This window comes from Coptis chinensis, chromosome 4 (genome assembly GCF_015680905.1).
Source record: "Coptis chinensis isolate HL-2020 chromosome 4, ASM1568090v1, whole genome shotgun sequence".
In the NCBI taxonomy this organism is placed as follows: Eukaryota; Viridiplantae; Streptophyta; class Magnoliopsida; order Ranunculales; family Ranunculaceae; genus Coptis; species Coptis chinensis.
Window position 1 is genome coordinate 82,282,235 of NC_141459.1, and position 20,638 is coordinate 82,302,872.

The window sequence follows — 20,638 nt, forward strand, 5'->3', positions numbered from 1 at the left end:
CGAGATTCGATCACGACCGGCCCATTCAACTATAAATAGAAGTGGTCTAGTTTTAGTTTTTCTCATGGAATGGTTAGCATTCCATCGTAGGAGTAGAGTAGTTTACCGCTTTCCTAGTGTAATGAAGAATTTAATTTCCAATATTTAATTAAAATGTTTTAATTCAGTTTTATTTTTAGTTAATTAGAATAAAACTTTAGTTATGTGATTTCAGAGCGGAAACTCTGCCTCGAGTGAGAATTATATCCGTTTGGGGAGTTAATAAAACTCATGTGAGGGAAAATCTTCGTTGTTGGTTTGGTAAGTTGTTTCGGAAGAACAACTAGACCTACATCCTATCCCAAAATGATAGTTGGTGTAGTTTCTAGTTAGGGATCAAAGTGATGAGCTTAGAGATAAGTCATTGCTTTGGTTCCACTTGCTAGCATGTATGAGCTTAGAGATGGGCCATACATGTTAGGGATCAAGTTTTCTTCTATTAGACTTGTCTATGAGTTATAGGAAGAATAAAATGAACTTATCAAACAACAAAACTTATTAAAATCATTGAGATGAAATATTTTGCAATTTTATTGAAATGTGAACGAAATGACAAACCCGACCGCTGTTTTACAGCTAGATCAGCAAGCAAAACCTTTTTCATGTCAGAAAATTTCCTAAATCCTAGTCCACCCAGGCACTTGGGTTTGCAAAGTTTATCCTACTCAATAGTGTGAATACTTTTAGATTCCTCATGCCTATGCCACCAGTAATCCCTGCAGACTTTGTCCATACTATCACATACAGAGGTAGGCAGGGAATATAATGTCATGACATAGAGGGGAGTAGCTTGGGCTACAACTTGAATAAGCATAGTTTTGCTAGCCTGGGAAAGCAATTTGGCTCTCCAACCTTTTATTTTCTTGTGTACTCTATCTACTAGATAGTCAAAATCATATCTCTTACTTTCTAATAGGGCAATAGGAACCCCCAAGGTATTTATCATTATTGGCGAATTCCTTCATACCCCAGAATCTTTTGAGAATCTTCATATGCTTAGGATGAACATTTTTACTAAAAAACATACTGAATTTATCAAAATTAATTTTTTGTCCATAAGCCTTACAATAATCATGTAGGATGGTTTTAAGAGTACCAGTTTCATTCAGGAAAGCTTTAGTGAACAAAAGCAAGTCATCTGCATATAGCAAATGTGCAATAGGTGGAGCATATCTCCTAATCTTAATGTCATGTTGATCAACTCCCAAATATGCGTTTTATTACCCTTATATTATTGCATTACATCACATCTTACCTTTAATGAAAAGACAACTCATAGTTTTTTTTTTTTTTAGGTTACGGAGAATTTCATACCACTTATCATAAAAGTTGCGTCTTAGCACCTAAAGGAGGCTTAATCACGCTTATTATGAAGACCAGAAGCTGCTATGAAAAAGTGATGAAAAAGTCAAAGTCAACGATCAAAGTCAAATGTCAAAGCCCTCAACTCATTAGACCAAAGATGGAGGCCCTTATCTGAAAATATGACATTCTCAAAAACCTACCTTGGTCAAGAAGAAATCAAAAAGCAAAAGAAAAATCAAAAGCAAAAGTGAAGTGTGAGGTGTCTCAAAAGTTATAGAGGAGGGCAAATCAGTAAAAGGCAAAAGTAGGGGTATATAATATAAAAACTAGGGAGAGATAAGACATCCATTGTTTTAGGGTCCAAACTATTTGGTTTGTAGGAATTAGTCTTGTTTTTTAATTCAAGTCTTTTACTTTATTGTTATTCATTTCTTTTTATTTAAATCTTGTTATTTTGCTTTGTTTATTTCAATCAATCTTATTTTGTTGTTCTTGTTTCAATCTTCAATCAATGCTTATTTCAATGTTTTCATGTCATTTACATACCAACAACTTGAGTTTTTATGTTTTCATTAGCTTAAACTAAACAAATTTTTACCAATAGTCTACCTTTCTTCTTCTTACCTCCCACACTCAAACTCTAAACAATTTAGGATAAATCTCACTTCTTACACTACTCTTTTGAAGTTACACACCACTTACACAATTTCAAATGGCACCGCTGCCAAGGATTGAAGGAGCAAGAGTGCTTGGTTGAGAATAGAAAGAGGAAGTACCATTCTCATCTTTCCATTTATATTTTTTAATTTTTGTTGCTTTATTTTGTTATTTTTTAGTAATGATTTACTTTCTTGCAAATCAGGGTTCGGGACCAACAAGCTGGAGAGGAGTCGGGTTACAAAATTAAAAGATCGACCAAACTTTACTAGAGTTTGAGGGTGACACCTTGGCGACCTACCACCTTCCTGCACAAGGGGTTCAGTTTTTTGGCAGTTTAGTTGCTTTTTGATGAATAGTTGAACACCAGGCTCAAATTTTGTAATAAAGTAGTATAATCAGTGGATCTTGTTTGTAATAGTTAAAGATAAATAAGAAAAATGAAAAAAAAAAATAGAAAATAGAAAATATGAGTTTTTATTGATTCATTATGATGAACATGAGTTAAACTTGGTTTAAGTTGTATACTTACCAAGGGATTAAAGTTTTCATTGCCTTGAAAAGTTCAAGTGTGTGAGGCAAGTTGTGAATCATAACTCACATACTTTGAATCAACTTGGTAATCAACACTCTAAGTCTATTTGACTCTAGTTAATCTAGGTGATCAATCTTAACTAGTTAATATATTAGATTAATCTAGTAGATTAGTATAGTATTATTTAATTTTAAGTTTTGGGCCCTTGAAGGCAAAGTTGTCTAAATTATCAAAAGCCCAACTTGTGGGCTTTTAAATGGGACTTTATTGTAACTTAAAACAGGGTAAAGCTCGAAAGGTTGGGCCTGATACTTAGATCGATCAGGCACCAACCGAAGTACCCTTCTCCTCAAGCAGCGTGTAAGCACGGCTTGAGAGGTAAATTTTAAACCTCCTCGAAGCCCAAGTAAGAGGATACCTTGTGTGTTTAAGCATGCTTACATGATTGTTTAAAATTTAATTTTCACACTGCAATTCGCGCATAAGGCTGAACCCGAGCCACATAACAACCATTGGGAAGTCATTCCCCAGTGTAGGTAAATTGGACGTTGCTTGATTCTTAAAGCCTTAGACTAAAAAAAATAATTAAAATCAATCAACTAAAGCCCAAAGTAGTCACGCTCCTCCAGAAAAGTACAAAATATATAGCCACGAGGATTTAGAGTAATCAGTTACTAGATTCCGGTAGACCAACTACCTTTCCTAACTTCCCTCCGCACAAATTCATCGTGAGTGAGATTTTTGGTGGTACACCATTTGATGAAGTGACTGCCTACTCTTCTGAGACGTGTAGTAGAGACATCCTAGTCTCGCGCCCAATTGTTCCCTTGAACAGGGCATAGTAATCTATAAACCAAGCAAATTTTTTTACAAAAATCCAAACAAATAAATTTCTACTGTTTGTGCATCATCATTGATTGAGCATTCATGTTTTAGGAATATGTATCGCAACCATCATGGGATTATAATGCAAACCCATAATCTTGTTCTTTCTGAGGTAGTCCTTATCATTGGTTATCTCATTGTCCATCATATACCGAATTCCAGTCTACTACGGGAAATCTTTTCAATGATGAACTTCAATTTTCAAACTTCCCGAGTACCCAATACACTGTTTTACAGTCATGTCAACAATTCATGGAGTTCTACCACAAATATTCAACCACCATTAATGTATCCATATGGTCAGTTAGAGTACAGTTTCACCTAAAACCCATTACCATTCACATCACCATCCATATCAAATTTATATTCTAGTACACCATCCATCACAGGCCAACTCTACCAAGAAATGGTCAAGCAAACAATATTAACTCAGCAAATAGCAACTACCTTGTGTTTTCTCCAATCCGATTCAAAAGAACCACATCTGAGACTAATATTCTTTCCACCAGTCCAGAACCCATCCAACAAGAGAAACAAGATGTTGCTATAACAAAGCCAATTGCTAAAGCCCATCCTGATACTCATGACTAATCAAATCCCTATCAACCTCCACATCGTGAGAATTCCAGATTTTATGACAATGACTATATGCCCGAAATCACATTTTCTCTCACATGCCTTAATGCATCATCACCCATAAATGAGAAAACTCTGGCAGAAGAAACTCAAGAACATGTATTGGACTCGACACACTTGGAAAATGACATTGAGAAAATTTATGAAGTTCTAGGAAGATAGGACAAAGAAAATAAAGTGCTTAGAAAATAGGGAGTATAATCTATGGTGGAAAGTGGAATTCAATTTAGTTTGGTCGTTAAATACTTATCGATGGAACAAATTTGTCACATCCTTACTATTGCAGATATGAACCACAATATTGTGGAAATGCCAAAACTAGATGAAGAATTCTCTGAGTTCTCGAGATCATGTGAAGAACCACCACCCAGCCATCACCATCCCAAAATAACACCTCTTGAAATCCAACCTCTATTCATAAAAAATCCACCAATTTTTGAGGACCTCACCATAAAATCATTTCAAATAAACCTCAAATTCACACTTATGCCAATTGCCTTTGAGATCATTTATAATTTTCTAAATCTTCCCAGTAAAGAGACTTTGCCCAATAAACAAACACAAGAGTCCATCATTTTAGTAGTCAAGAAACCGGGTATGTCATATTCCCCATCATTTGAGCCTCATGAAGGACAACTACTACCAACCTCTCACAAATTTAGATAATTTAACTATGACGGGTTATTGCATAAGTTCCATGATGGGTTACACAAACATTTTTCTATCATTTTGTATTTTACACTCCAAATACATCATTTCATTCTGTTTGGGGGTGTATGTTTTTATATATTTTTTCAATAAAGATCCCCAACTGTTTAGACTATTAGTATATAGTTAACAATATATTATCCATCTTATGCATAGTCTTGGGGAATCTGACTTAAAACGACCCCGCACATATAGTCTTGAATATCTGACTATAAACTATTCACGTTATGTTTTCTCGATGCATTCCATCATTAAGGTAACCAGACCTCTCCACTTGGAGGGTGTGGTTGTAAGTGCCGGAGTCTTAAGTCCACATTATATCTTACACATTCAACGTTAGCACTTTTACTCATAGTTTGAGTAGTGTACCCCTATAGAGCAAGTATATAATTTTTATTTTATTTATTTTACATTTCTTTTTATAATAGCTTTTCTATTCCTGTCATTTACAATTCCTATTTTTATTTGAATTTCTTTGCTTTCTATTTTTATGTTTTCTGTCTTACATAAGCATTTTTCTTTCAATCTTCACCTTTGACGTTAAGTAGTCTTTCCTCTATAAAGAAGAGATGTGAAACAAAGCAGAGAGGGCGATGGGGATTGAGTGAAGGTGTCTTATGGTTGTCTCTCATGGTTGTTTAGCATGTCTTGTTTTCCATAGGCATGCCATACCGTGGGATGTATGGTTGGCAGCTGGAGCCATTGATTTTGATTTTTTTTTCTTTCTATGGGTGATTTCTAATTGTTTCGAACTTCGTCTCTCTCTGGTTGGAATAGCTACAAAATAGGGCTCACTAGAGATTAGAAGAGGAGATACTAGATTACCTAGCAATAGAGCTAGTCCTTTTTACTAGATTCGCTTTCTTGCAAAACAAATAAAAAGTGCACAATCTAGGGCAAACCAAACCCCATGCAAGTTCTCAATTAGAATCACTTAATTTCAAACATCTTCTATTAGGAGGATCACTTTCGTCATAGTGATTTTTCTTAGTAGTTTTATAGTTTATATTTTTCTGTCATAATAATTTAGGAACATAAAAACCAAAAAGCCAAAAACAAATGTTTATTTATTTATTTAATAAAATTGTTGTTTTTACCGCACTTATAATAAATGATTCTCGATACATCAATAGTTAAGTGATTTTTCCAAAAACAAAACGGGCAATAGATTCCACATAGACCAACCCTTAGAAGTACGCAATCTCCATTTTTCTAAAGGCGGTTTGAGGATCAGTTATGTGTTACTAAATGTTTCCCATATCACTATGCACTTTCTGTCTCAATTTAAACCACGTAAATACCAATTGTCCTTTGCTCACCAACATATCATCACGTCAATCATCAAATACATTCAGACAATGACAACATACTTACAACAATCATAACAGAGTATTGGTTCCCATCCCATTTTAACCAGGACTACTAAAATCCACTAAAGAGACCTATATAGTTCCACCACCCACTAGTGTCCAATCAGCTAAACCCTTCAGTTATGTCGTCTTGCACAAGTACCCCAACACACATAACCGGCCACACAGTTTGACTAGGACTGGGTTCAATAAAGAGCCGACACGAAAGTTGCCTGAGATCATCAATTACGGTTTGTTTTAAAAAACTAGCATTAAGAATCACAACTCTTTTTAGTATGAGTATCTTAAAACATCTCTCTATAGTTTTCAAAACTAGAGGATATAAAAATGAAAATTATACGCCTCGGAGTAACTAAAATGATACCGAATTCACGTATAATTTTATCTTCTTATTAAAACCTCTATATGGTTAGAGATACATTTAAATTGAGAAAAATATTTACTCTAACAAAAAAAAAAAAAAAAAAACACCCACACACATTTCATATGTGTATGTATAGATAGTTGTTTACATACTTTACATTTCTAATTTTTTAGTGTAATCATAATCACGCATGCATGTTAGACTTTTCTGCATTATATATGTTTTCAAAAATACAAAAACCCAAAAAGATTTTATAATAGAATAATTATCCCTAGTACAATAAACCATGTATTTATAGTTCTATATCAAACAACCTACGCCCCAAACTGTGAACTGTAAATTTTTCGTGTATACTGTCAAATTTTTTTTTGAAGTTTTGTAATTTGCCCAAGCTCAATTGCGGTAGTGCCTGTACGGCCTAATTTCGTCATGTAGAGTTTCTATGAAATATCGTAATATGTCGACTCTCATAAACTACATACATATATATACCGAGAAAAGAATAGATTCCGATAAGACCAAAGGACGGTTCATACAAATTAAGAAACAAAAGAAAAAAAAAAAACTCTCATTGCCAGTCTTCCCCTCAAAATTTGTAACAAGAACGAGAAAGAGAGAGAGAGAGAAAGAAGGAGAAGGAGAAGAAGAAAAATGGGTGGTACAGTGAAAGACGTAGTATCAAAAGAAGAGCTGGATAAGACTGTTAGTCATCATGGTGGCGCTGTTATACTTAACTTCTGGGCATCATGGTGTGAAGCTTCTAAACAGATGGATCAAGTTTTTTCCCATCTCTCTACTGATTTCCCACACACCCTTTTCTTCAGGGTTTGTTCTTTTCTCTCAAGTTTCAATTTTTATGCGAAAAAATATATCATATTTGTCCTATTCATCTCTATGTTTAATATTAGTGTCGTGCCATGTTAGAATAGTATACTGTAATTTGCATGTTAGAGACTTGACATCAATCTATATGCACTTGTTACTTTTTCATATTGTCATATTGACTTGTGCTTGTTGATAGGCACTAAGGCTAAGTCCAATGGTGCGGCAAAACACCAAATATCACGGACATTTTGATCCAATGGTGCGTCAAAACGCTAACCCGCCAACGCTATCGGTATAAGTTTACTTATATATAGCGCCAGGTTTTAACGAGATAGCGTCAAGTTTACATGCCACTCAAAGTGGCGGGTAAAAGAAATCTAAACCACACGCCTTTGAGAATGGCGGCTGGAGAGTCCAAAAAAAAAAAAATCTTTTTTTGATTTTTTTTCCCCACACGCCTGTGGGAATGGCGGTTGGAGAGTCCCAAAAAAAAAAAAAATCCTACCCGCCATAGGCACTGGCGGTTAAGAGTCCTAAAAAAAAAAACATTTTTTTATTTTTTTTTCCCACACGCCTGTGGGAATGGCGGTTGGAGAGTCCCAAAAAAAAAAAAAAAAAATCTATCCGCCATAGGCATTGGCGGTTGTGAAAATAACCATTGGGTTGGGAAACGCTAAGCCGCTAACTGTATACACTATGCTATTGTGGTTTGGCGGGATGGCGCACCAAACCATTGGACTTAGCCTAAGTAAATTATTAGTTGGTCTGCATGCCTTGGGTACTACAGTATATTTTTATCAATGATGCACTAGTTCATGTTATTTTGATATTTTTTGGCTCTGTTTCGTGTGTTTGTAAATTATAAATAACCCTTTTCTTAGATTGTCTCCAGTCGTAGCCGTAATTGGATGCTATTCCCTCAAAATTTTCAAATACAGATAATAGTATAGCAATTTTGTCTACAACCGAAATGAATTGTTATGTAAACCACCAACTCCACATCATGTGGAGTGTGGTGTTGCCCTCCAGGTCGTATGGATTTCACACTCCAGGTCATATGGAGGTTGAGAGTCTCACATTCCACATCAGGTGTTACTCTCCATATAATATGGAGTGTGAACACTTTGCTATATTGTCAAAATTGGCCAGAGAGAACAATTATGGCAGTGCCATATGCTTGAGGTCGACAGGACGACATTTTGCCGCACAGTTGGAGAGGTTCCACCAAATAAAACAATTTGGTGGACTGTTGGAGATAGTCTTAGACTAACTCCAACTGTGTATCTAATTTCTATAGATGCGGCAACCGATCTCCAACCGTGCGGCAACTAGTCATCCTGTCAATCTGAAACATGTAATATTGTTATAATCATTCTCATATATGCGACCAGTTTTGACAGAATAGCATAGTGTTCACACTCCATATGTTATGGAAGGCAACAACACACTCCACACGAGTCTGTCAACCTCCACATGATGTGAAATGTGAACTCCAAAATACACACCCGCAAATCACTATTTCTCCAATTACTGATTTGCCCTTTTGATAGGTATAGTTGTAAAGGAAATAATCAAACTCCACATGAGTTGGAGTGTGGTGTTTACATGTTTCACACTCCATGTGAGTTGGAGTATGGACTTTCTTTCGGTTGTAGACAAAATTGTTATACTGTTATCTGTATTTGAAAAAAAAATTAGGGGGATAACATATGATTATTGTTATGGTTGGAGACAGTCTTAAGAATAGAAATTCTTAAAATTGTTTGGTTATGGTGTAGCTTGTGAAGACATCTTTTCCAAAATAAAAAATACTGATAAATCTCTTTGTTTTTTATACAACTCTTAACCCTATTCAAATTCGATGAAAACATTGTATGTTAACTTTACTGCTTTAACATGTCACACACACGTGTTAGTGTGAATTCTCCACTTAGTTTATTTATTTATCTTTTAGTTATTTATTTTTTATCTCAACCACCACTAAATTTGTTCAGCCAGAACATGTAGTCACACACACACACTTAAGTGCTTTGCCAATATCAGTAAGTCAGTTAATTGTTCACCAATATTAATTCATGCTATTGTGCCTCACGAAAGTCCTACCTTGCATTCTGTATCTATATTTGGGGAATAAAACATGCACCTTGTGAAACACCTATGATGATCTTCTTGACATACATAGCTTGTGCTCTGGCTCACCCCATACCTTTTTGTTAAATAATATTAACTTATTTAACATCGGTGCCACTGCCATCTAATGGATATCGACAACTCTTCTGAAATGACATTTGAAGTCTGTCATGTATTTCATTTTCATTTTATTTTTCCTTTTCTTAAAGAAGAATATGGTGAGTACATATTATCTTCATTTCTTATGTGAAAGCTCTTTCTGCCAAGGTGCATATTTCTTTTGCTGTATTGTCTCATAGCTTGTTTTTCCTTTTACATGGTTTTTACATAAAGACAGATAAAATCTACTGTGGCATAAAATCCTAGCAAAGCACTCAAAGGGTCTATCACAAAACTGTCTCTTTAGTTAGAGTATTTTTATAATCTATCTTATAATATTGTCACTTTAATAGCACATGCAAATGTAAAATGTAGGATATGTACTTTTAGGAGCAGGGATGCGCCTAACACTTACAAAGTTAGTAACATGATGGAAAACAAAGGCACTGCCTGTCTTGTAAGAGTATTTTTGTTGCAAGAACCTACTAAGTTTTGTTATAATAACTAGGGTATATGCCCGTGCCTTCTGGCACAGATAAACTCGCCACGCTTTCGGCGGCTCGGCATCCCCTGTGTTAGCAGTGTATCCCCTGTTTTTTTATGTCATGCTTGGTAAGACAACTAAAGATCACTATACCTGTCATCAGACTCCATTAGCATGCACAAAATTGTATAATAGTAATTTATAACATTACGACAAAGTAGACACCCAAAATAAGTTTTTCAATTGTTGAAATTATAAATGTTGAGGGGAGATTCTCTAAGAGCAAACCACAAATGTAAGATCTGTAAGACCTGAATAAAAATTAAACAAAAGAATGCCGAAAGTACAAAAAATTGTTCATGGCCATTAAGTTTTCATAAACCGCAGTACAAGACCTTAATCCCAATAAGAATAGGGACAATACACGCGAAAGCAAATAAAAAATTGAAGTCATCGCGGCTTCCTAATGCAGGGAATAGATGATTGTGGATGCCACTATCTTTTGGTCCTCGACACATTGTTGAACCTATCAAATAGCAAAATTTTGATTAATATGATCCAATGCGAAAATGAATACTATTACGACTAAATATGGTAGCGAACACAATTCTACAAATAATAGGGTCATATAAGATCTATTTGGTTTTTATATAATAGGGTAAGCAGACACAATTCATAGTCCAACACATTGAATTCATACCCCATCAGAGTACACCCACAAATCCTCAAAAAAATAATTACAGTTCCATCTATGAATCAAAACTTAGATGAACACATTTCCACGAAGATAATAAGGTAGGGTTATACCCCATTCGTTTGGTAATAATTCCAATTACATTCCTTCAAATCACAGAAAAAAAAACCCCACATTAAATCATTAATGCAAAAACAATTTTACACACATCTGGAATCTTTCATGACTTGGACACATGCATAGACAATATAATGTAAAAAAATATATGCACACTGCAAATATCTAGTGGATTTCATTTTTATGGTAGGAAGAAAGAAGAAACTACAACCAATTCCAACCAAGTGAGAGTCAGAATAGCCAATGAAATCCGTTTATACAAAAAATGAATCATATTATGAGAAGTACTGCTATAGGTAAACCAAGTCCATGCAGCAAAATCCAAAAAAATCGTAAAAAAGATTTGCTTATATAAAATGTAGCACAACAAACATTTGACAGAGATGCACCAAGAAAACCATTTGATTGAAAAGCTAGAAGGAGAGAAACATATTGTGGTGCAAAACCACTAAAACCCCCTACTTGCTTGAACACTCAATCACATACACACATACTTCCCAACAAATTACTTATACATAATATATTTTAAAAAGATTTTGTATACCTCGTCACACTTAATGGTGCCCCTAAATAAAATAGGACGCAAATGACATGCCAACAGAATTATGAGCTGACAATCTGAAAGTTGTATGAGAAAGTAATTAATTTAAAAACAAAACATATAAGAAGAATCATGTGTAACCAATCTCAGAGCGGATAGATCAATTAACATGAACACCTGAAAAAACTAACACTAATTTATACAACACCAATCTCAAAGTGGACAGGACAAACATCTATATACACTATGGACTTAAATAATTAGAAATACGTACGGATATTTGTTTTCCCTTGGTAAAAAGCACATATCTTGAAGCCACATTTTTCAAAACTCGATCAGCAGTGGCATACTCATGGCAACCTACAAAATGGCAGCAATAATAGATATTTTCGGTACAACGAAGCAAACCTAGAGGATATAATCAAACAACATTAGCAATTCCACTAAAGGTACATACTTCACCAACCTTAGCAAGTTAGTGAAAAAGAAGAGAAAAATAAAAGTAGGAGAAAGTAGCCATTAGAGTGAATCATACCTGATAGAGAGAGAGGCGTCAGATCTGATCTCGGTGGAGAATGAAGGAAATTTCTCTCTTTACCCTAAATTAGAGAAAAGGGATACAATGGAACCGTTTGCAGCGCAGAGATGCAGCAGTCTACTTTAGCTCACTTTAAAGTGCCATGTCACAACTTGAGAAACGATATATGAGCCGCAAGATGGAGGTCCTGCGGGCCCCACACCATTCCTTTTTATTAGATAGATAGAGACGGCTGTTGTACACGAAAGAGAAGGTCGTCTAACAGCTCGCCTAGGCTCTAGACTCACCCCGTACACATAGCCAGTGTTTGCACCTGTAACTGCATATAGTTTTAGACCGTAAGATTTTTGTTGAGTGGGATGTTGACTCTTCCTTTGACATGCTTATTTTTGTTTTCAATTGGGAGAGCAAATACCAACACCACTTTCAAAGCTAATGCTGTATACACAGTTACACAGTCTGAGCCCCAAATTTTCAAGCACAGTACATACTTATATTTTCAAACACTTTTGTATCCGGAGCCAAAACAATTTGATATGTGTGTATGCACAGTACAAAATACCGTTTTGGGGAATATATGGGTAATTTTAAAAATACAAGAACTGATATTTAGGATAATATTGATACCAAGAGACCTTAAAATACCAGTATTATTGTAATATATCGCTAACATATCGTGTATCTTGATATATAAAAACAGATATCGTGATTTTGTTATATATATTGTAGCGTGTGTGTTAATATGTATTTATATATGTATTAAACCAACAAAATTTTCTTTCTGGAACATTAATGTAAATGCTAATTGTTTTGTGCTCCCTCTTCACACATGTGATTGTTGTCTATATTAATGGTGTGTATGTGTGTGTGTGGGGTGTTCTGTAATTCTAACCCCACTCAGAGGTAAAACTTTATCCACTGCTGTGCAAAGGCTAGTTTGTCCATGGTGAAAATGGTCTTATCGTGGAGAGGTAGAGATGATTTCTTGGTGTATATGTGTCAATGGTGGTCCACGAACTCCAGACATCTTTTATTATTGTTTTAATGTTACATTTCTGTTTAGAAGTGTTTTAGGGTTTAATGAAATTTTTAAGTAGTTGCTGAAATAAGCTTTCTTGTCTATCAAGAAACCCTTTCAATAAATAAGGTATGGGAGTGATGTGAATTGCGCTATTGCCTCAGGGAGCCCCTTTATAATCAGGTTATTTCAGTGAGTTCTCAAATAAAAGTTTAGTTTTTATGTGTTTTCTTTGTGTCAGATGCTACAATCCTAGATTTGTGTTTATTTTAATGGTGCCTTGTAATTTGGTTGATTTGATTGATGGACTTCTCACAATTACAGCACCAGCATTATAGTAACCCAAATTTAGGGTTTCAGCATCACACTCAAAGAAACACACAAGGCTAAACTTTTATTCATAAGCTCAAAGCTGAAATAACATCACAAAAAAGGCTCCCATGCTAATTTATTGAAATGGTTTCTTGCTGACCAGGGACCTTATGTTTGTAGCTACTAAAACGTTTTCTCAAACCCTAATCCTCTTTTGAAATACAAAATTCAAATGAAAACTTTAATAAAAGATAGTTGGTGAAAGCGTGGTCTGTGGACCACCTTCGACACATAACATCATCTCTACACCATGGATCTTCACCAAAATTAAGTTCATTTTGAACTGTCCTACCTTGTCAAAAGTTGTTTCCATGTATTGGATTTATCTAGCGGTCCAGAATTTTTGGCCCTCTTTTGGCAAGGTGAGGCATGCTTGAGTGAGCTGTTTTTAATTTTTTTTGTTACATCGATCTCCATCTCCATCCAAAATCAGCCATCTTCTCCCTGTCGACCCTGTGAATTTGTGTCTTTTATTATATGGTAATTCCATGTATTGCATACATATATTCTAAGAGATGGTATCAATAACTCATATCATCATCCTTCAAAAGTTATTGGGGTATACATCTATACATACACACATACCTCTACAAGCAATTTTCCAAGAGACGGAGCTTTGTACAAGCTTACAGCCTTACCATAAAAATTTAGCACATTTTGGTGTGCCTGGTGCGTTATGTGCTTTCGACATTGAGTAATAAAGATCATATTTATGTCCTTTTTAATTTTGTATGATGGATTCCTAGTATTTGGTTATTAGATTTGTCTTGTTTAAAAAGTTTTGAAATACACATTCCGAGTATTTTTGTTTTTGTGCCCCATCTATCTTGATGTGCGCATATTCTCTCTCTCCTTCTCAGTGCTTTTGTTGAAAATTGACTCTTTTATCTTCACCATGTGTGCATATTGCTCCCTCCCTCCCTCTCTAAGTTTATAAACTTGTACTTTTTACATGCGTCATGTTAACTAACTATGCCATTAAGGATGGCAAATCTGAACCCATATGTATGTTTTACCCCAAAATGTCTTTTTTCTTCCCAACAGTTGTGTTTCATAGTGTAAAAGCTTTTGAAACTACAAATTCACAGCAAAGTGGCAATCCAAATATTCCTTCATGTTGCTTTTTCCGCACCAGTAATTTCAGATGTTAGATGCCGAAGCAATTTTAACACCATATGTAACAATTTCTGCAGGTAGAAGCTGAGGAGCAACCAGAGATTTCTGAAGCTTATTCAGTTGCTGCAGTGCCTTACTTTGTCTTTTTGAAGGTAAAAAATTAATTGACTTTATTATGTTTCTTTTTTCCCATATGTGTTTTAAGAGTAGAAACTCGTTAAGCTCCATGCACATAAAAAAGTATCCACATGACAAATTGAAAACTACACCTCTACCTGGTCCTTCATTGTGCTTTAATAGGACAACTCAGTATACTGAACTCATGATCGTTTTGTATTGGATAATTGCTGTTACCTTAAGTAATTACTATGAGGATCAGTAGTCTCCATGTTGTATTAATTTTTCTGCAATTATGATTGCATAATGGTGGACGATATTGTAATTTGAAGTAAACTGTGAGATACTGCCAAGTGTGTGAAAAAAAATAACTTCCATACAAATGTAAGCCTTTCATTAACTGAAATACATAAACTATTAGAAATATCACCTCACAAATAAGTACATACTTTTGTGGGAATTATATCTGTGGACAACAATATACATCTACTGGTACTGGACTATCATTCACTAACGTTTTTTAGAAACATAGAGACTATGACTACGCTATTTGGTTAGCAGTAGTAGGCAAGTCACATTGCTGCAGGAATAATAGAATTTTCAAATAGGCAGTGATTCATGTTCATGCTACTAGGGAGGGTAATCCTGCATAAGGTGTTTGTCTATTTATGCAAATTAGTAGATGTGTTCTAGAAATCACCTTTAACTCGGGCACAATTTTGGGGTGTGGGAGAGGGAGGAAATCAAAGTGTGTGTTTTGGCTTGTGCCATCTTCTTAACTCTTTTAGTAATGGACGGTACACAAAAGTTTCTATTTAGTAACCCAAACAGAAATGCAGATGCTTACTTGCTTCCACGATATACACATCTGTTTGTTTTTGTATATTGGCAAACTGTGGCAGCATATGTTTTCAGAGTGTGAACTTGTATATTTGAGTTATTTGATTGCACATTTTTTCTTTCTTTCTTTCTTTTTTTTCCTTAGATTTCTTTATTATTATTACTGTTGTTATTACCATTATAGTATTATTGTTGTTACTATTATTACTATTCATTTTGGGGGGGAGGTGTGGGAGCGGGGTGGTGCAGGTCCATGGAAAATGTATGTATAGTTTTTAAGGATTTTTTTTTGTTTATTGCGTACCCAATCTGATGGAATTTCTGGTGGTGTCGGTTTTATTGTGTGTTCCAAAAAAGTAGAAGAAATAGTCAGAATTGATTTAATTTCTAAGCTAACTTTGGACTTGCCATGGATTCCCAGAATTTGGTGGAAGTGATTTGGGTCGCGGCCTGCTCTTAGTATCATTCATTCCAACATTTTTGGACTTCTTGTTTCAGGATGGTAAAGTAACGGATACATTAGAAGGAGCAAACCCATCAAGTTTAGCAGACAAAGTTGCAAAAGTTGCAGGGCCCATCAACTCTGAGGAGTCTGCTGCTCCTGCTAGCCTTGGGATGGCTGCTGGACCTGCTGTCCTCGAAACTGTCAAAGAGCTTGCAAAGGGAAATGGTTCTTCCCAAAAGGAGAGTATATCTTCTTCTGGTTCTGGGGGTTCACTAAAGGAGCGTCTAGAACAGCTTGTGAGCTCTCATCCAGTGATGCTCTTCATGAAGGGAAATCCTAAAAATCCCCAATGTGGCTTCAGTCAGAAGGTGGTCGATATATTGAAGGGAGAAGGAGTTGAGTTTGGAAGCTTTGATATTCTATCAGATAATGAGGTCCGTGAAGGGTTGAAAAAGTTCTCCAACTGGCCAACCTTTCCCCAGCTTTACTGCAAGGGAGAACTTCTTGGAGGATGTGATATCGCAGTTGCTATGCATGAGAGTGGTGAACTAAAGGAAGTCTTTAGTGACTATGGGGTTCTTACAAAGTCCGAAGAGACTGAACCAGGGAAAGTTTCAGCCATTGATCTCTCATCTGGGAAGGGTGGAATCTCTGACGCCACTGGCTTGAGTGAGCTCTTGAGCTCTCGTCTAGCAACCCTTGCCAGTTCGAGCCCTGTCATGCTGTTCATGAAGGGTAAACCAGAGGAACCCAAGTGTGGATTTAGCAGCAAAATTGTTGAGATCCTTCGACAGGAGAATGTAAGTTTTGGGAGCTTTAACATTCTTGAGGACGACGAAGTACGACAAGGTCTCAAGGTTTACTCGAACTGGTCCAGTTACCCTCAGCTATATATCAAAGGTGAACTGATAGGAGGATCCGATATAGTGTTGGAGATGCAGAAGAGTGGAGAGCTCAAAAGAGTTTTAATTGAGAAAGGGATTTTGCCAGAAGAGACCCTTGAGGACAGGTTAAAGAAACTGGTCTCTTCTTCACCAACAATGTTGTTCATGAAGGGTACTCCAGATGCTCCACGATGTGGTTTTAGCTCTAAGGTTGTGAATGCTCTGAGAGAGGATGGTGTGGAATTTGGGTCGTTCGACATTCTAAGCGACGAAGAAGTGAGGCAGGGCTTGAAGACGTATTCAAACTGGCCAACCTTTCCTCAGCTTTACCATAATGGAGAGTTGGTAGGAGGTTGTGATATTGTATTAGAGCTAAAAAACAGCGGCGAGCTCAAATCTAGCCTTGCTGAGTAGGCCTTTTGGGGACTCCCCAAGCAGAGATAGTTTTCTTAAATAATGTTTGTGCGACTTTGATTTTATTAGTGTCACGCGTCTGTGTCAAGTTGGACTTGAATGATATACTACATACTTTAAAGTTTTGCCTGTGTTTTACATCTTCATTAGTGTTTAAGTGCCTTCAACGCATGATCTTTGATATAGTGATGTTTCCGTATTATTATGAAGTAATGAGGAAATTTTGTATGGTCCTGAATTTTCATACGTACAAGGATGCATTGCACACGAAGTGGCAACTGAAGCCAAATAGTCTAATCTCATCCTAACAAATATCAATTTACGTAGGAACTATATATTACAGAAGTTGGGCAATCGACAAGCTGGTTTAGCACACCACCCTCATGCTAAAAAAATGAGGTTCTTGGTCGACGTTCCCATATTCCCTCTCTATGCCCTAGAGTCCTAGACTGTTAACTCAATTCTTGCTTTGATGATTTTTTGGCTTACCAAGTCATGAACTGATGGAGATGATTCTCAATCAGTTCTAGACTTTCTTCTCGTTTGTTCTTGGTCATACACGGCCAATTCTTGTAAATAATTTAAGAACCTTTTATAACTTTGAAGGAACTTCGTATTGTTGTCGAGTCAAGTTCTCACCATCATTGAAACCAAAAACCATATTTTCACCGTCCAGCCTCACCATCTCAACGTAACATGGCTCTGATAAGATGGTTCAACACCTGCAGTCACTAAGTGACTTTGGAGTTTGGACTTGTCTGGTCTATTCATTTATTTTTTGGAATAGGTCTCTGGTAGTCTTGCTACATTAAAAAGACCAGTTTTCATGTGTACTTTTGTCAAGGTATTAATATTTCTGAGAAGAAATCTGTTAAATGGAGTTAATAAGTTTGAAACAACATCAGATGGTTAATAGTAATCAGCTCTCTAACCAGCACAACCAAGATAACAAATACCTCCTTGGTTTTGAATTGGCAAAAAAAGATGTGCGACAGCACTGCTGCACATGAAGTTAGCAACTTGCAAGTAGGAAAATTACGTCGGAGCATTACTATGAACAGCCACAGAAAAATAACCAAGTGACTCAACAAAACGTTCTCTTTCCGGAAGGGTTATTTAGGGTTTACTATTTAGGTACTATTTAGGTTTAGTCCTAATTAAAATTATCGACTATTTTAGTCCTACTTCTATCTATTGACTTTGAGTCGTCTCAGTTGACCGTGGTCAAACTATTTTATAATAATATATTTTTCATTTTTTATGAAAATGGTCAAACTACCCTTTAGCGTGCTTGACAAGCTACTTTATGTTGAATTGTTTTTGGAACACCACGTGTCAAACTGTGAGAGATGAAATTATATAAGCCATTCGATCATTTCTTATTCGTATCTCGAGGAAATAGGTGAGATAGGGAGGGAAAAATCTTCGCACTCCCCCATTTTGTTCACTTACACTACGACAGTTCGTCTTCTCTTAATCAAACTAAACACTTAATCTTCTCCATTAAAAATGATAACTTGAAGATTGCTACCAAACACTTAACCTTCAGTCACGAATCTTTGAAAAAACTTCAACTGGAATTATGAGTGTTAGCTAGCTGGTCGTCGAATTTTGTTCGTGGAGATCTCTCTTGTGGTGGTCGTGGATTTTTTCGGAGTTGCTCATTGTAAGTCAGTTCAAACTTTGTATGTTTACACGTCAAAGCATGCATTTTTAAGTGTAAATGGATCTTTAGGTGTGTTTATAAAAATTGTGTTTTTATTCCATTAATTCCATTATTTGTTTGTATCGATTGAACCCTATGTTTAAAAAACATTTTTTATAGGAAGACTGCTGTGTGGGTGGTTGGGTGGATATATATGCATGTATTTTGTTCTTAGGGTACTCTTGTTATTGAATGTTCTTAAAAGTAGAACGATTTTATTGTTGATAAGTGTATAATGTCAGCATTTTTTGTTGCTTTGTTATGTCCAGTACTATGGCCAGCTCGGTGCTAGGTGTGAAACAGTTTGTTGTACATTATGGTGGTTTTTGGGGGACAACTACCTCTGGGAAGATTAAGGGTAGTGATTACAAAGGTGGTAGGAGAAGCATTACTATGGAATGTGATGGGGATGAATTATGTATGTTTGATTTGAAAAAAGATGTGCAAAACTTGGTTGGTGTGGGAGTTGAATTTCAAATGGCAAGTATCATTCAAGGGTATATTTGCAGGTTAACAAAAAATGAACACCTATTACATATGTGGTATGAGCTTAAACCTGATAGAGACAAAAAATACCACATGTATGTCTTTCCAGCTCCAACAAGTTCTAAACCCACTAGAGCTCCTGTAATCCCCACCACTGCTTCTGACAACAGTCTCCCACCAATGAAGTCACCAGTAAAGGCCCAACCAGTTAAGTCCATACCAGTAAAGGCCCAACCAGTTAAGTCCACACCAGTAAATTAAGGCCCACCCATTACCCACTATCCCCAAAAAGAAAAGTGTCCAAGTAAGTGAGAGTGTTAGAAAATCCCCCAGATTTACTCCCACCACTCCTATACCACCACCAAGTCTTATACCACCACTTCTGTACTTCCAACAGCCCCCAACAAAAGTATAAAAATGAGTGAGGCAGTTAGATTTAGAAGATCCCCCAGATTCATCTGTATACAAACAAAGTTCTTCAAATAATGTCCAACCTACTGAGAAACCCCCTACTGTGAAACACCCAACCAAAAAGCAAGAAAAACCTTTAAGAAGGTCAGGTAGGCTGCAAAAGTTGAAACCACTTGTAGGCTCTAATGGAGAGACTTTGATGTTGGACCTTGTGTCTTCTTCTGATGATGAAGTTGAGGAAATATTTGAAGTTGAGCATGTTAAAAATAGAGAACCTGAAGTTGCTTACACTGTCAATGATGTTGTGGATGACTGGGAACATGTATTGGGTTCACTTGATCCAGAAACATTTGATGAGGTTACTTTAGGTGAGACATTTACATATGGTGATGGTGATGCATTAGATAACAGGGAGATTAGAAGTGATGATGAAGGTGACAAGATGTATGAATATGATTACAGTTTTGGACCAGTTTTTGAGACTGTCACAAATAATGATGAGTGGAGTGCTGAAGATGAGGATGAAGAAGATTACAACTACAATCCTTCAGATAGTGACTACTCAGTATGTGGTACTGATGATGAGGCCTTGGATGACATAGAACCAATGGTGTTGGAAGAAGAAGTACAAAATTTAGAAGAAGAGCTACAAGGTAGTGACTTGTCTAATGTTGTGAAGGTCGTCAATACAAACATATTTGAGGCAGAGGAGATGGATAAACTTGCAGGACCAAAAGTTGAAAATGTTTTTATGTGTGACTTGAAGCCTAAAATGTGTTGGCCAACAGTTGAGGCTTGTAGGGATTTTTTCAGAAATTTGGCCATTAGAAAGAAGTTTAGCTATAGACATCTGAAGAATGACAAGGAGATCGAGGCTCATTTTAGAATGTAAAGATTTCAATT

The 20,638-nt window shown here is 36.1% G+C and overlaps 1 protein-coding gene across 1 annotated transcript; it reads left to right on the forward strand.

The window, feature by feature from the left end:
* Positions 1-7,004: 7,004 nt before the first annotated feature.
* Positions 7,005-17,258, forward strand: GRXS17 (thioredoxin family protein). Its single transcript, XM_086557715.1, has 3 exons — positions 7,005-7,324; positions 14,511-14,585; positions 15,889-17,258. The coding sequence occupies exons 1-3, from the start codon at positions 7,151-7,153 to the stop codon at positions 17,131-17,133; spliced, it is 1,494 nt and encodes a 497-aa protein (XP_086413841.1). The 5' UTR covers positions 7,005-7,150; the 3' UTR covers positions 17,134-17,258.
* The last annotated feature ends 3,380 nt before the right edge of the window (positions 17,259-20,638 follow it).

Bases quoted from the DNA above. Each gene is read 5' to 3' on its own strand.
- GRXS17 (XM_086557715.1), top strand. From the start codon at position 7,151: ATGGGTGGTACAGTGAAAGACGTAGTATCAAAAGAAGAGCTGGATAAG. The intron at 7,325-14,510 runs GTTTGTTCTTTT...CAATTTCTGCAG, and splicing joins CACACACCCTTTTCTTCAGG to GTAGAAGCTGAGGAGCAACC. The intron at 14,586-15,888 runs GTAAAAAATTAA...TTCTTGTTTCAG, and splicing joins CTTACTTTGTCTTTTTGAAG to GATGGTAAAGTAACGGATAC.